The sequence below is a fragment of the Centropristis striata genome, chromosome 5 (assembly GCF_030273125.1).
Source record: "Centropristis striata isolate RG_2023a ecotype Rhode Island chromosome 5, C.striata_1.0, whole genome shotgun sequence".
In the NCBI taxonomy this organism is placed as follows: Eukaryota; Metazoa; Chordata; class Actinopteri; order Perciformes; family Serranidae; genus Centropristis; species Centropristis striata.
In genome coordinates this window covers 15254747-15269734 of record NC_081521.1, presented here as the reverse complement: position 1 = coordinate 15269734, position 14988 = coordinate 15254747, and the positions used below count along the sequence as shown (strand labels likewise).

At 41.2% G+C, this 14988-nt stretch overlaps 2 protein-coding genes across 5 annotated transcripts in view; both read right to left on the bottom strand.

Annotated features, from left to right (window-relative positions):
• Positions 1–528: 528 nt before the first annotated feature.
• On the bottom strand, positions 529–8761 carry lhfpl4b (LHFPL tetraspan subfamily member 4b). 2 transcript variants are annotated; one of them, XM_059334067.1, is made up of 7 exons: positions 8668–8761; positions 6256–6476; positions 5973–6177; positions 4258–4337; positions 1826–1973; positions 930–967; positions 529–849 (listed from the first exon to the last, which is right to left on the bottom strand). In XM_059334067.1, exons 2-6 carry the CDS (start codon positions 6472–6474, stop codon positions 939–941), a joined length of 681 nt encoding a protein of 226 aa, XP_059190050.1. In that variant the 5' UTR covers positions 6475–6476; positions 8668–8761; the 3' UTR covers positions 529–849; positions 930–938. The 2 variants fall into 2 exon arrangements, with proteins under 2 accessions (XP_059190050.1, XP_059190049.1); XM_059334066.1 differs by lacking the exon at positions 8668–8761 and adding an exon at positions 7263–7284.
• Positions 8762–13383: 4622 nt separating this feature from the next.
• The window catches only part of hdac6 (histone deacetylase 6), a 25746-nt gene continuing 24141 nt past the window's right edge, over positions 13384–14988 (bottom strand). For all 3 annotated transcript variants that reach the window (XR_009394417.1, XM_059333571.1, XM_059333572.1), the window contains one exon: positions 13384–14299. Coding sequence is in view for 2 of the 3 variants with exons in the window: in XM_059333571.1 (XP_059189554.1) it covers positions 14231–14299 (69 nt within the window). In the remaining variant the exon portion in view is untranslated. The remainder of the gene's footprint in view (positions 14300–14988) is intronic.

Here is a 14988-nt window from a genome sequence, read left to right as displayed (position 1 = left end):
CTTTTCTTATTATACATAAAGTGTTCACTCCAAAACAAAGGTTACCATGGTTACTGGGCTGTATCAGTTAGCATGGTTACTGAGCGGTATAAGTTGCCATGGTTAGTGAGCGGTAACAGTTACCATGGCTACTGAGCGGTATAAGTTACCATGGTTACTAAGCGGTATCAGTTGCCATGGCTTCTGAGCGGGGAGTCACTAGCCACTTTGATGGAACTCATCTCTCACTTAAATTAGTGCTGATTGAACATTGTTTGAAGATGAAGAGACTCACCTGACCATGTGATGTCATCAGTGACCTCACCACCTGACCTGTGATGTCATCAGTGACCAGACCACCTGACCTGAGCAGCTCTCTGGCTGTGAACACTGTGACATCATCCTTCAGTGACTCAGAGAAAACGTGTTTCTGATAAAATCTATAATTTACTGAAACATGAACACTGTTGATGGGACGTGCAGAAACATTCTGTAAATAAAAACAACAACACCATCAACCTAAGTACAAACATTATTCTACAAAACAACTTTATAAAATTATTGATTTTATTTGAGGCTAAACTGTACAGAGACACAGGATAATCAAACAGTTTCATGCTCTATGAACATAAATATAATAATAAACACGTTCAGCCTGGAAGACTCATCGCAGGGAAAACTGCTCCATGTTTGTGCTTCAAAGGTCAAAGGTCAAGATCATAAAGATGAAAATATAAAGTAACATATAAACTTTATTTTGATCTTCTGAAGTTCTACTGGTTCTAAAATCTAATGAAATTAAACAGACACATAAAAATATAAAACAATGAAGAGGAGATTCTTCTTCAGGCTTGTTGGGATGTTTGTCTCCTGAAGAAGAAGAAGAAGAGATCAGCAGGAAACTGTTTGTGTGAAGTTTTAAAGGAACAGTAGAAGAAGAAGAGACTCACGTGGTCACATCACGCTGACATCAGCAGACCTGTAGTCACTGCAGGCACAAACAGTTTATTTAATATCATCTTTATTTACCTAGTGCTACGCTAACTGAAGCCAACTCTGGGGTTACTGTAGCTGATGCTAACTGAGCTAACTGTAGCTAATGCTAACTCTGAGCTAACTGTAGCTGATGCTAACTGAGCTAACTGTAGCTGATGCTAACTCTGAGCTAACTGTTGCTGGAGTGAACTGAGCTAACAGTAGCTGATGCTAACTCTGAGCTAACTGTAGCTGATACTAACTTAGCTAACTGTAGCTAATGCTAACTCTGAGCTAACTGTAGCTGATGCTAACTGAGCTAACTGTAGCTGATGCTAACTCTGAGCTAACTGTTGCTGATGTGAACTGAGCTAACAGTAGCTGATGCTAACTCTGAGCTAACTGTAGCTGATACTAACTTAGCTAACTGTAGCTGATGCTAACTGAGCTAACTGTAGCTGATGCTAACTCTGAGCTAACTGTTGCTGATGTGAACTGAGCTAACAGTAGCTGATGCTAACTCTGAGCTAACTGTAGCTGATACTAACTTAGCTAACTGTAGCTGATGCTAACTGTGACTAAAGCTAACTGAGCTAACTGTAGTTGATGCTAACTGAGCTAACTGTAGCTGATGCTAACTGAGCTAACTGTAGCTGATGCTAACTCTGAACTAACTGTAGCTGATACTAACTTAGCTAACTGTAGCTGATGCTAACTTTGAGCTAACTGTGGCTAAAGCTAACTGAGCTAACTGTAGTTGATGCTATCTGATCTAACTGTAGCTGATGCTAACTGAGCAAACTGTCTCTGGTGCTAACTGAGCTAACTGATGCTAACTGAGCTAGCCCCAGTGTTAGCCCCCCCCCCTCACCGTCTTTGGTGTCTGGAGGCAGCAGGGCATCCTGTCTGTTGGCGAGGACGAAGGCCAGCGTGGCTAGGATGGCTGCATCCAGAATCCCCAGGATGGCGAGGATGTAGGCCCAGTGCACCGAACAGTTACCTGGAGAGAAGCTGCCCACCTGAGACAGGTTACATGATCACATGGTCACATGACCACACTCTGCTGGCGTCATGTGACTCATTTATTAATATTAATACCGTATTTCCTAAATTTAAAGCCGGGCCCCTATTAACCCATTGAAGCCTGGAAAGCGGATACGTTGTTTTGTAGTATTTGTATAAGCTCTCAAATACCTTTTTGAATTTCATTTCTATCTGCTACAGAGGCTGAAAAATCTATTATTTAGTAGAAGAGTTGACACTTTTTTTCCAGAATTTTTCCAGAAAATTAGAGGCTTATTTTAAAATCGTCCAGCGATTTTTCAGGCCTCAATGGGTTAATGACCGGCCTCATTTAGTAACTGGGTGTAAAAACAATTTTTAGTAAATAAAAGCAGGCCTCTTTTATAAGTCGGGTGTCTTACCGTTGTCATGTCAAAGTCTGTTCCCCCCCATCGATATGTGTACCCAGGCCAGCTGACAGTCTTGCCTGGGCCCAGGACGAGATTATCTTAGATGGGCCCCCCCGTGCCCAGATCTCTCCTTTTCTCTTGTTGTTCCTCTCCTCTCCTCTCCTCTTTCTTTATAAGCCATGACTAAATGTGCAGCTATTTACCCTGCAGATTATGAGTTTATATTTTGAAATAAGGGGCTAATTCCCATCTTTCAAGTATAATATCCCTGATTTACAAAAAGCTTTTTTGCAGATAGCCTATTTGTGCAATGAGCTTTATGTATCTATTTTATTCTTAAAAATAAATTAAATATTAATTTAATAAAACATTGCAAGCAAAAACATTCTCTCCTGTTCATCTCCTCTGCTCTTCCTCTCCTCTCCTTTCCTCTCCTCACATCTCTCTTTGACAAGAGACAATAATGGTTAAGATTAACAAACTACACATGCGCTGTTGCTAAATACACTCTTCATATGTATTGGAATTCTGACACTAGCAGGAAAATAACTGACTAAATAAATAAACTATAAATGACTCTCTCTCTCTCTCTCTCTCTCACCGGTAGCCTGTCCCTCCTCTCCTCCCGCATCACTCTCTCTGTCACCTGACAGCTGCTGGATCTCTCCCCTCTCTGTCTCATCCTCTCTGACGGAGCTACCAAACTCAACTGTTTCTGTCAAAGATAACGTGTTGTGTCAGGCTTTCATACAAGCTAATGGACGTTAACATTAGAGCGAGCTTGTTAGGTTACGTTACAAGGCTGTAAACATTGGCTGCGCTGTTTCTTACCTTGCTCTACGTTCACTTTACTAGTCCCAGCTTCACCGTCACCACCTTTTTTTTCAAATATTTGTTCATAAAATAAGGCCTCCATTTTCTTCTTCTCGTCTTCTCTTTTCTTTCCGTTTCTGAGCACCGGACTTGTGTTTACCGGACATTTTGAGCGAACTTCAAATCAAACGGCAACATCAAAGTTTGATCAGTGGCCAAACCATTTTTGTGTTGGGGGTGGGGGGGTTCTTGACCACTAGTTCAAGGACAATTAGGAAGAAAACAAATAAAAAGCTTTTAACTCAAATAAATATTACATTTTTTTTTTCCACAAATAGGCCTATTTCATTTTATTTTTTTAATCATTCCATAATTTAATGAGGGCCCAGTTCCCCCCCTACCCTGGGCCCTGGACAGCAGACCCGTTTGTCCCCCCCTATCGGCGGGCGTGTGTGTACCCCTTACCTTAACCTGCACCCAACCTTATCCCTGACCCCAACCAGTCATCCTTTAAGTTGTTAACATGACTCCAAGTTTATCTTAACCCCAAACAGTTATCTTTACAAGGCCTAACCTTAAACTTAAATCCTAACTCCAACCGCAGAGGAGATGCTACGGAGAACACCATTCAGGAAACATCATTTGACGGGGTAACAGATTTCGACACAACACCTGTAGTTAGAAGTTTCGCCACACGAGTTAGTACTGTAGGTAAATATCGTTGTTTGTCCTGCTGTCCTCGTCATTCTCTGTTAAGTCGAGCTGTTTATGCACGTTCTTCTGGGCTTTTTAGTAGTTTAGACATTTTAAATCCTGCTTAAAATGAACATTCAGCGTGCTGTTCATTGTTTGTTTATATCCGAGTACTTCCAATGTGGCTGACATCCAGGTAACTGGCTACAATGCGCTGTGTAAAGCACTCTAAAAAGTGCCGGTCAGAGCTGCTCTGATTTTCTTTTTTTAATAAAAGCCTCCTTCAAATAATAGCCTGCCCCTATTATTAGCTGGGTCCCAAAACTGATTTTTTATTAATAGAAGCCCCGGCTACTATTTGAGGAAATACAGTATGTAAACTCACAGAGTCTCCACACAGAGCTCTCATCTCTGGAGACTCCCAGGAGTCAGGGAACAGGAGACATGCCAAGGCCAGACAGAACCCTGAGAGACAGACAGGCAGAGAAATAGACAGGCAGGCAGACAGACAGGAGGACAGAGAGACAGAAAGAGAGACAGACAGGTCAGTTCTGTACAGATGAACCTGTCTCTAAAGTTCTTGGTTTCCAACAACTTGCTGTACGGGAAAAAGATCAACGTGTCTGAAGATGTTGGCAGTGGACGATAGGACCCTGAACATTTGACTCTGGAACCAATAGAACCAACAGAACCAGTGCAACCAGTGCAACCAGTAGAACCAGCGGAACCAATGGAACCAGCGGAACCAATGGAATCAATAGAACAAGTGGAACCGATGGAACCAGTGGAACCAATAGAACCAGTGGAACCAATGGAACCATTGGAACCAATAGAACTGATGGAACCAGTGGAACCAATGGAACCAGTGGAACCAATAAAATAAGTAGAACCAATGGAACCAGTAGAACCAACAGAACCAATGGAAGCAGTGGAAGCAGTAGTCCCAGTGGAACCAATGGAACCAGTAGAACCAATAGAACCAATGGAAGCAGTGGAAGCAGTAGTCCCAGTGGAACCAATGGAACCAGTAGAACCAATAGAACCAATGGAACCAATAGAACCGGTGGAACCAATAGAACCAATAGGCTGCTTTCCTAACTCTCCTGAAGAAATCCACCCTCGACCCATCGTTAGTGGACAACTAAAGACCGTCTCTCTCCTGCTGTTCCTCTCCAAAACTCTCCAAAAGTCTTCATGGGAACAATCACCTTGACCCTCACCAGTCTGGTTTTAAGAAGGGCCACTCAACAGAGACTGCCCTTCTCGCTGTGACTGAACAGCTTCACAAGGCGAAAGCGGCCTCTCTCTCTCTTCTGTGGTGGTTCTATTTGACCTTTCTGTTGACCATCAGATCCTCATCTCCACCCTTCACCCCCTGGGAGTATCTGGCTCTGCCCTCTCTCTTCTCAAGTCCTATCTCAATGTCCGCACCTTTTGTGGAACTTGGAGGGGTTCTGTGTCATAACCCTGTCCACTCACCACTGGGGTCCCTCAAGGCTCTGTCCTTGGTCCACTCCTTTTCTCGGTATACACCCACTCTCTCGGCTCTCTCATCCACTCGCATGGCTTCTCCTATTATAGCTATGCCGACGACACCCAGGTAATTATTTCATTCCCCCAGTTCCACAAGCAGCAGCATGTATCGCCGCATGTCTGGCCGACATCTCCCAGTGGATGTCCTCACACCAGCTCCCAGGTAAGGGCTCTCCCACCACTGACCTCCACATCACTGTTCAGAACACAGTGGTTCCCTTCACCGAAACTGCTAAAAACCTTGGTGTGACTCTTGACAACCAACTGTCCCTCAATGCAAACATCACCGCTACCACCAGATCCTGCAGATTCTTGCTGCATAACATCAGAAGAATCGCTTCAAGACTCTATCTCTGGCATACCCCGTTGCTAGAACTAATAGAACCAAAGGAACCAGTAGAACCGGTGGAACCAATAGAACTAATAGAACCAAAGAAACCAGTACAACCGGTGGAACCAGTGGAAACAGTATAACCAGTGGAATCATTAGAACTAATTTAATCAGTGGAACCAGTAGAACCAATAGAACCAATAGAACCAGTAGAACCAGTGGAACCGGAGACTGACCTGCGGTGAGCTGCAGCCAGGCGCAGATCTTGTAGACGGTGGCAGCGCTGCAGAACCTGAAGAGACAGAGACAAAGGACACTGGTCCAGACCGCCCACAGGGACACGCCCACCAGCACCGCCACCGACTGGAAGGACGGCAGCGGGGACAGACTGGACAGACTGCCGCGGCAATCTGGGACCGGCCAGTCTGACTCCACACACACCTGGACAGGAACACATTCACATTATACTAATAAAAGACTGAATGTGACTTCATGTTGCTGTGGTTCCACGTGTCTCACCTCGAACAGTCCCAGCGTGCCGCTAGGTGTCGCCGGCCCCGCCCCCAGGTGGCGGGTGTCCCCTGTGCCGATCCAGGAAGGCTGCACCAGGACAACCACCTGGATGATGGCGAAGCAGAGCGTGCACACGGCCCAGAGCACGCCGACTGCACGGGCGCTACGCACAAACTCCGTCTGGTAGAGGCGGGACAGGTCGGCGAGGGCGGGCGACACTGACATCACTGAGGGAGAGTCAATCATAGAGAAGTGGGCGTGGTTTAATCCTGCAGGATGAAATATGACCTACAGGTCGCAGCTTCTGATTCCTGTTAGTTGATATTTTATTTATTCAAACACTAAAGTTCAGTCAGCTGAATTAATTTTTCTTTTTCTTCAAGTTTTATTATAAATGTAAAATAAATGTGTAATCCTGAAGGCAGACTGCACATAATATTGTTATTATCCTCATCATCATTATTATTATTATTATTATCATTATTATCAGCCCAAATATGAGATCATTAATAAAAATAAAAAATCCTCCTGTTCAGAGAAACGTTTTATTTCAAAGGTTTTGAATGAACTATAATAATGATAACTAGAAAATTTCCTCTAGGGAAATTCTGAAAGGGCCAGTATGATGAGATTCTTCTGAGATTTCAAACAATTAATACTTGTAATGTTATGATGCTATATTATACAAGGAGCACACCTACAACAAGCATTCCTTTTCAAGTATTTATTTATACAGCAACCTATGCCCTTTAACCTCAAAATGTGTGTGTGTGTGTGTGTGTGTGTGTGTGAAGCATGTGTATATGGAGGAGTGTGCGCACTTACGCACGCGCGCGCGTGTGCGTGCCTACGTTCATATATCTGTAACTGTAACCACATCAAGGGATCAAAGGCGTTGGGGTCGACCAATCAGAGCAGAGCAATCAACAGAATTAACTGCCACTGTAGCCAGAGGTGGACAGACTGGAATTTCTGGCCTGCGACAGAAAGCATTTTTGGCAAAACCATAATACCTATCATTGATCCGACTTCACTTTGAGCGTCCTTTTCTTCCTGAACCGCTACATATGTTTTTTGCGAAGAAAATTGAAGAAATAGGTTTGTAAGTGCGATCTGAAAAACTGTTAAATATGCTTTTCTACAGAAATCTTCATGCGTTTTTTAATACGGGAGCCAATTGGGCTGTTGCTGCGTGTTGGTGGCGCATCTGTGCGTCCTACGCCCAAACTATAACTCTGACAGCTTTACTAGAGGATTGTGAGTGAGAAGACAAATTTTCCTACGTTTCTACGTATAAATGAAAAATGCGATCATTTGGGACCAAGAATAATAATAATTAAAAAAAAAAAAAGAATAATCATTCCAAATACAATAGGGACCTCGCAGGTCGTTGCCTGCTCGGGCCCTAATTATTTCTGTAGAGTGCAGTTTGCGGCCTGGAATGCAGTTTCAAATTAATTTTTTGACAATTTTTTCTCTCCCTCTACACTCTGGCGATGATGTCACACACTGTAATATGAACATTCCATCCAATGCAAACCCATTATAATCTCAGAATTTCTCCAAAAATGATTATGCATTGAACAGGGATTGATAAAAAAAAAATTATATGACCTATCGAAACATGGATTAATACACCAATACACAAGACTTGTGTCTACTGTTTAAAGTTTAAATGGAGTCTCTAGGTGAATTTATGCTGGACAACTAGACATTTTTTAAATCTTCAATTATTGTTCTTTTTCGCTCATTTTTTTCCCAGCCGTCCCATTCACTTCAATGCAAAATTTTGGGCAGTTTTTCGCAATTAACGTCGCGAAAAATTCGTATTTCGTAGAGAAAAGTAATAGCACACCGATCCTGATCAAACCACACGTTTTGACATATAATTTGTAGCGGGACAAAATTGCGTCCAGAAGAGGAAGAAGAAAAAATCCACAGTATAACAATAGTGCTTGGGGGCAATTGCAGCCCTAATAATAAGCATCTGTCATACTCGGCGCTAATAATAATCATCTGTCATGTTTTTCTGTCCTCATTGAATCTGATTCTGTTTGTTTGTTTCCTTCAGCCAATAAATTAAAAACACGTGATTTGATTTCGTCATGTTTGTTATTATTAAGCAGAACGTTAATAAATATAATCAGTGTAATGCCGCTGATATCACGACGCTTTAACGTGTTTATTGATTTATTAATGTTCAATATCAATCAGTCTGACAGCCAATCAGCGTCGAGACAAACGTTAACAGTCAACACATACTGACATTTTACTTCAGATCCATGTTACTTACCGACACAGACAGACAGACAGACAGACAGGTCCCGTTAACAGCAGCTGTCTGTCTCTGTGTGTGTCGGATTTAAAGAGAAACTGAGCTGAAACAAGAATCAACGAGATGAAAACAGAAAAACAAACCTGCAGCCGGAGGAGATCCACCTGTCTGTCTGTCTGCCCTTTCTGTCTCTCTATCTGTCTGTGTGTTTATCTGCAGGATGGGAGTATGCAGCGGAGGAGAGGATGGAGAGAGAGAAGAAGCGGCTCTACATCCCCGGATGTGAAGCTGTTTCCTCCAGCACTAATCAATAATAATTAATTCTCACTGAAACGAGCCGTTGTTATTTTTATTATTATAATTATTTTTATAAACAGTTTCCTGCAGATTGATTGGCTGAAGAGACTCATCACGAGCTTCATGTGAATGTTTTTATATGAAGCTGCGACAAAGCGCCACCTGCAGGCCGCTGCACACATTACTGTTGTTGTTGTTATTATTATTATTGTTACTACTGTTATTATAATTACTATTAGTTTATGATTAATATTATGATTATTACTGTGATTACTATTACTACAATTATTATCATTATTGTTATTATTTTTTATCTAATTAGCTCTATATTACAGTTTGAAATGTGTTCCTGCTCCTGTTAAAACAAATGTCTTATTTTAAATAATAATATATGATATTTAATTTATTTTGTTTGTTTCCATACAGAAATTAAATTTAAAAATATCTATAAACTCATTTCAGTTTCAGCCTGTTGGAGTCTTGTTAATATAATAATAATATAATAATTAAAATGTTTGTGTTTCCTGATCAAAGACCTTCAGTCAGACAGAAGCTGAACTCGGATCATTAACTGATGATCAATAAAACCTTTTAAAACAGGAACATGTTTGCAGATCACTTGACATGCCTCTAACCTTGCTCTGAAGCGGTCGTAGACCGTGGTGGTGCTGCTCCACCACCTCGACCACTGTTGTACCAGCCCTGCCAGTCGTCCCGACATCGTTGACCAGACCGTGACATACTTAAGTCCCCCCTCCTGGCTCAGCTAGCTAGTGCTCCCTGTGTAGGTGCAGCAGTCGTGGTGTTGACGCCTGTTGAGGCACCAGACCAGCTGCGAGCGACGAGCCAACCCTCCCAATGGCGTTGATCAACTTGCGGTCCCATGGCAAGCAACCAATAGAACCAAAAGAACCTGTGCAACCAGTAGAACCAGTGGAACTAATAGAACTAATTCAACCAGTAGAACCAGTGCAAACAATAGAACCAGTGCAACCAGTAAAACCAATAGAACCAGTGGAACCAATAGAACCAAAAGAACTTTCATGCTGAACGTCTTCTTTATCTCCCGGGAGTTGGACCTCGTTCTGTGGAGACCTGGCTCTTTACCGGCAGAAACACGCCGTTCTGTGAGCTCCTCCCTCCAGACTGTAGCTTCCTGAATTCCTCCGAGCGCTTGGGAGAGGCGGAGCTTCTGTTTAAAGTCATTTTTGCACTGTTGGCAGATTCCACACGCTGGTTCTGCGAGCTTTGAACTACAGCTCTTTGAATTATTTCTGTTTTCCCCATATTGTGTGCAGTTGTGTCGAGAACACAGTGGAGGCTGGAGACCTTCCTCTTCAACAATACCTCGGTTAAGTCATGGTCGCCTAACAAAAATAAATAAATAAATTACTCTTCTTCTGTAGCGTATATCACCACTGTAGCGATTACAGTTGGCTCTTAAAGTTCTGTTCTTACTTGGTTACTGTGGTCTGAGCCTAGAACCATCAGGTTGAATCACTTATTGTAAGTTACTTTGGAGAAAAGCATCAGTCAAATGACTTTAAACACGACGTAGTTTCCAGAGACGTAGAATGCCCTCCTAATATATTTGTTTTGGTTTCATGACAGAGGTTGTTTCTTGTTTTATTCAACTATTTATTTTACTTCATGTCAAAATGGAAATTATAATTTGTTATTTTGAATAAAAAGGACATTTTCTTTTGAATGTGGCATGTTGCCTGACCGACATCAATAAATGGACCTTTGAGTCATTGAAAAAAATCTTTGTGGCCCTTTAAGATTTGTATTTGTACCCCTGCTCTAGGCCCCGATCGCCTCCGACATTTGGCCTTCTGTCAGAAATCTTGGCGAGATTTTCAATGGTGCCTTCAGGTTCTAGCAGCAGGTTAGTGCAGTAGTGAGGAGAAGCTTTTTTTCCTAAGAACACTAGAAGACCAAAGCCTACCTGCCTCAGGAGAGAGCTATTTATGCCCTTATTACAGCTCAACTGGACTACTGTAACGATCTCTACTCCGGCATGGATCAACTGCAGCTTACCCGCCTGCAGTCCAGAACTCAGACGCCCAAGTCCTCGTCAGACTTAACGCACAAACATTAGGCATAATAGTACCAGGAATAGAAAACTGCAGTTACTGTTCAGGTCAAGGACCAGTTTGCGTATACGGCCTATTGTATGTTTTTGATACTCCTGCACAGGGCTGTCTTTCTAAGAAACACTTGTCGTCCGTAAGGATTTTCCACCCTGGTCCTCGCATCGCTCCAATGGCTCCCCATCCGTCACCAAATCCACCACTAACTTCTGCTATATATACTGTAGTGTTCAATATAATAGCAGTCCAATGTGACTAACCAGATTAATCAAGGTTTTTAGTATATTTTTTATTGCTACATGGCAAACAAGGTACCAGTAGGTGCAGAAGATTCTCAGAAAACCAACAAGACCCAGCATTCGTGATATGCACGCTCTTAAGGCTGTGCAATTGGGCAATTAGTTGAAAGGAGTGTGTTAAAAAAAATAGCAGTGTGGCATTCAATCAGTGAGGTCATCAATTTTGTGAAAAAACAGGTGTGAATGAGGTGGCCTCTATTTAAGGATGAAGCAGCACTTGTTGAACATGCATTTCTCTTTGAAAGCCTGAGGAAAATGGGTCGTTCAAGACATTGTTCAGAAGAACAGCGTACTTTGGTTAAAAAGTTGATTGGAGAGGGCAAAACTTATAAAGAGGTGCAAACAATTATAGACTGTTCAGCTAAAATGATCTCCAATGCTTTAAAATGGAGAGCAAAACCAAAGACACGTGGCAGAAAACGGAAGACAACCATCAAAATGGATGGAAGAATAACCAGAATGGCAAAGGCTCAGCCAATGATCAGCTCCAGGATGATCAAAGACAGTCTGGAGTTACCTGTAAGTGCTGTGACAGTTAGAAGACGTCTGAGTGAAGCTAATCTATTTATAAAAATCCCCTGCAAACTCGCTCTGTTAAAAAAAAAGGCATGTGCAGAAGAGGTTACAATTTGCCAAAGAACACATCAACTTGCCTAAAGAGAAATGGAGGAACATTTTGTGGACTGATGAGAGTAAAATTGTTCTTTTTGGGTCCAAGGGCCGCAGACAGTTTGTGAGACGACCCTTAAACTCTGAATTCAAGCCACAGTACACAGTGAAGACAGTGAAGCATGGTGGTGCAGCATCATGATATGGGCATGTTTCTCCTACTTTGCTGTTGGGCCTATTTATCACATACCAGGGATCATGGATCAGTTTGCATATGTCAAAATACTTGAAGAGGTCATGTTGCCTTATGCTGTAGAGGACATGCCCTTGAAATGGGTGTTTCAACAAGACAATGACCTCAAACACACTAGTAAACAAGCAAAATCTTGGTTCCAAACCAACAACATGGATGTTATGGAGTGGCCAGCCCAATCCCCGGACCTTAGTCCAATTGAGAACTTGTGGGGTGACATCAAAAATGCTGTTTCTGAAGCAAAACCAAGAAATGTAAATTAATTGTGGAATGTTGTTTAAGAATCTTGGAGTGGAATAACAGCTGAAAGGCGCCACAAGTTGGTTGACTCCATGCCACACAGATGTGAAGCAGTTATAAAAAACTGTGGTCATACAACTAAATATTAGTTTAGTGATCACAGGATTGCCAAATCCTAGAAAAAAAAAAGTTTGTACAAAATAGTTTTGTTTGTAAAGTCAACGGCAGACAGTTATTTTTTTGAACACACCCCTTTCAATTAATTGCCCAATTACAGCCTTAAGAGCGTGCATATCATGAATGCTGGGTCTTGTTGGTTTTCTGAGAATCTACTGCACCTACTGGTACCTTGTTTGCCATGTAGCAATTAAAAAAAAATACTAAAAACCTGGATTAATCTGGTTAGTCACATTGGACTGCTATTATTTTGAACACTACAGTATATAATCCCTCCTTGGTCTGGCTCCTTCATACCTGGCTGATCCTCTGAACCACCAAACCCCCTCCAGAGCTCTACAGTCAGCCTACCAGCTGCTGTTGGAGGAGCCCCCTCCAGTCCCTGAATGTTTTTAGGTCTCTCTGAAGCCCCACCTCTTCTCTCTTGCCTTCCATTAACGTCCTCTTCTTGTTAGTGAAGAGTGTCCCCTTTTATCCCTGTTTCCTTCAAATTATCCCTTCTATTCTTCTTTATTGCTTTATTTTAACTCTTTAATGTCTTTAACCCTTTGTGTTTCTTTTACCTGTCAATCTTGTATTTTATTGAACTTTATGCTCTATAATGTGCAGCCTTCTGGTGGCTCAGCCGTCTGTCAATAACATTCATCTATAGAAATCATAATTGACTTGAGGAAAAGATCAGTTTTTACACTATTAAATGTGAGGACATTTGTGAAATGTGAGGACACTTTTGAAGTCTGACAACATTTTATTTTGGAAAAGTGAGGACGTCTGCAAAATGTTTAGCAACATTAAACTCTAGGACGTGTTTGAGACAGGAGGACCCTTTTAAATTAGAAAATGTTCTTCTGTTCCTGTGTGTGTGTGTGTGTGTGTGTGTGTGTGTGTGTGTGTGTTTGTGTGTCTGGTGCAGGAAGCAGAAATACATACAAACATTTTAATAATAACAATAAAACATTAAAACATTTTAACAGATTATTGCACTCAAACATAAAATAACACTGCATCAAACAGGAAACTAAATGTCCAGACTTTTCAAATTAAAGCTCAGAGCTGAACATAAAACAGTTTGTTGGTGAGAAAATCAAACACAAGACAGACTCTCCTTCAAAGTAAAAGTGCAGATTTTATGTGAACATTAAATTATGAACTGTTTCTGTTTCTTTTCTTTCTGCTGACGTTAACTTTTATTATTTATTCTTTAACAAATCAGCTCAACATGATGATTCATAAACTGATTTAGTTTGTTTTTAATTTGAAAAAATCAACTTATTATTTCTGAAATAATTTTAGATTATTTGTTTGGTTTCTATGCGCTCTTATTTTCTCACTTCCTGCTCTGAAGATTTATTCAAGGAGAATTATGAATATTTACACTGAATATATAAAAGAAACATGAAAAATAAAACTTAAAAATTTGGTGTTTAATTAAAATAAAACTTAACGACTGAGTGGCTGTTTGTGGGCGTGGCCTGTTTGTGGGCGTGGTCTCTTCTGTTCTCAATAAACAATCAAACAATCCATGTTTGTTTGTGTTCAGAACTTTCAAAATAAAAGCACCAAGAGTATGCTGGTGATGAAGATCAGCACCAGTGAACAAATAAACACTTTGTGTGTTTGTTTTTTGGCAGCTGTGAGACACCAGATTCACTAAGTTTACCACAAAGCACGTGTGCTGCAGAACCTGCAGCTGATACAGACTGAGCTCCTCCTCTTTCTCCTCCTGCTCCTCCTCCTCTCAGCTCCATGGAGGTATCTCCTCTCCAAACTTGGCACAGTGAGCAGAGTTTTTAGCTTCAAACAGAATCTGAAGGAGGAAAAAAGAAATCAGTGTATTGACAAAATGTTGAATGATAATAAAACAATTTATAGAACAACAAAAACAATAAAAGTCATAATGATAAATTAGGCTCACCTGGGGGCTGTTCCATCAACATGGATTAAGGAAAAGCCTGGCTTATTTTGATAAATCTCGGTAATTTTAGTGAGAGATGCGTTCATCAAAGTGGCTTATGTGATTCGCCGCTCAGTAACCATGGTAACTCATACCGCCGAACAAACCTGCTCAGGCGCAGGCTAACTGACAAGCTAACTTTAGCTGTGTGTCAATTTTTTTCTGACGGACGGAAACAAAATCCCAAAATACAGTTCCGTCACCTCACAATGTGAGGAGGCATGAATTTACACACCTATTTAAGTTACTCCATTTTTTAATTCATGCAACTTTTGTTTTTTTATTTGAAAGCTAAACATGTATAATTTAAGAGAAGTGTTATACATTCATTTTGTTCTAGCTGTTAATACAAAAAAATAAAAATAAAACATTAAATCCTGTCTAAACCAGGACCTTCTGCTGTGGTAAAATGTATACTTACATCATTCTCTTGTTTCTTTATCTCCAATTTAATTTATTACATTTTTAGCTTTTTGTCTCCATATCGAGTTTTTGGTTTTCAGTTCCCATTATATTAAACATATATATCATAAGCATATGAC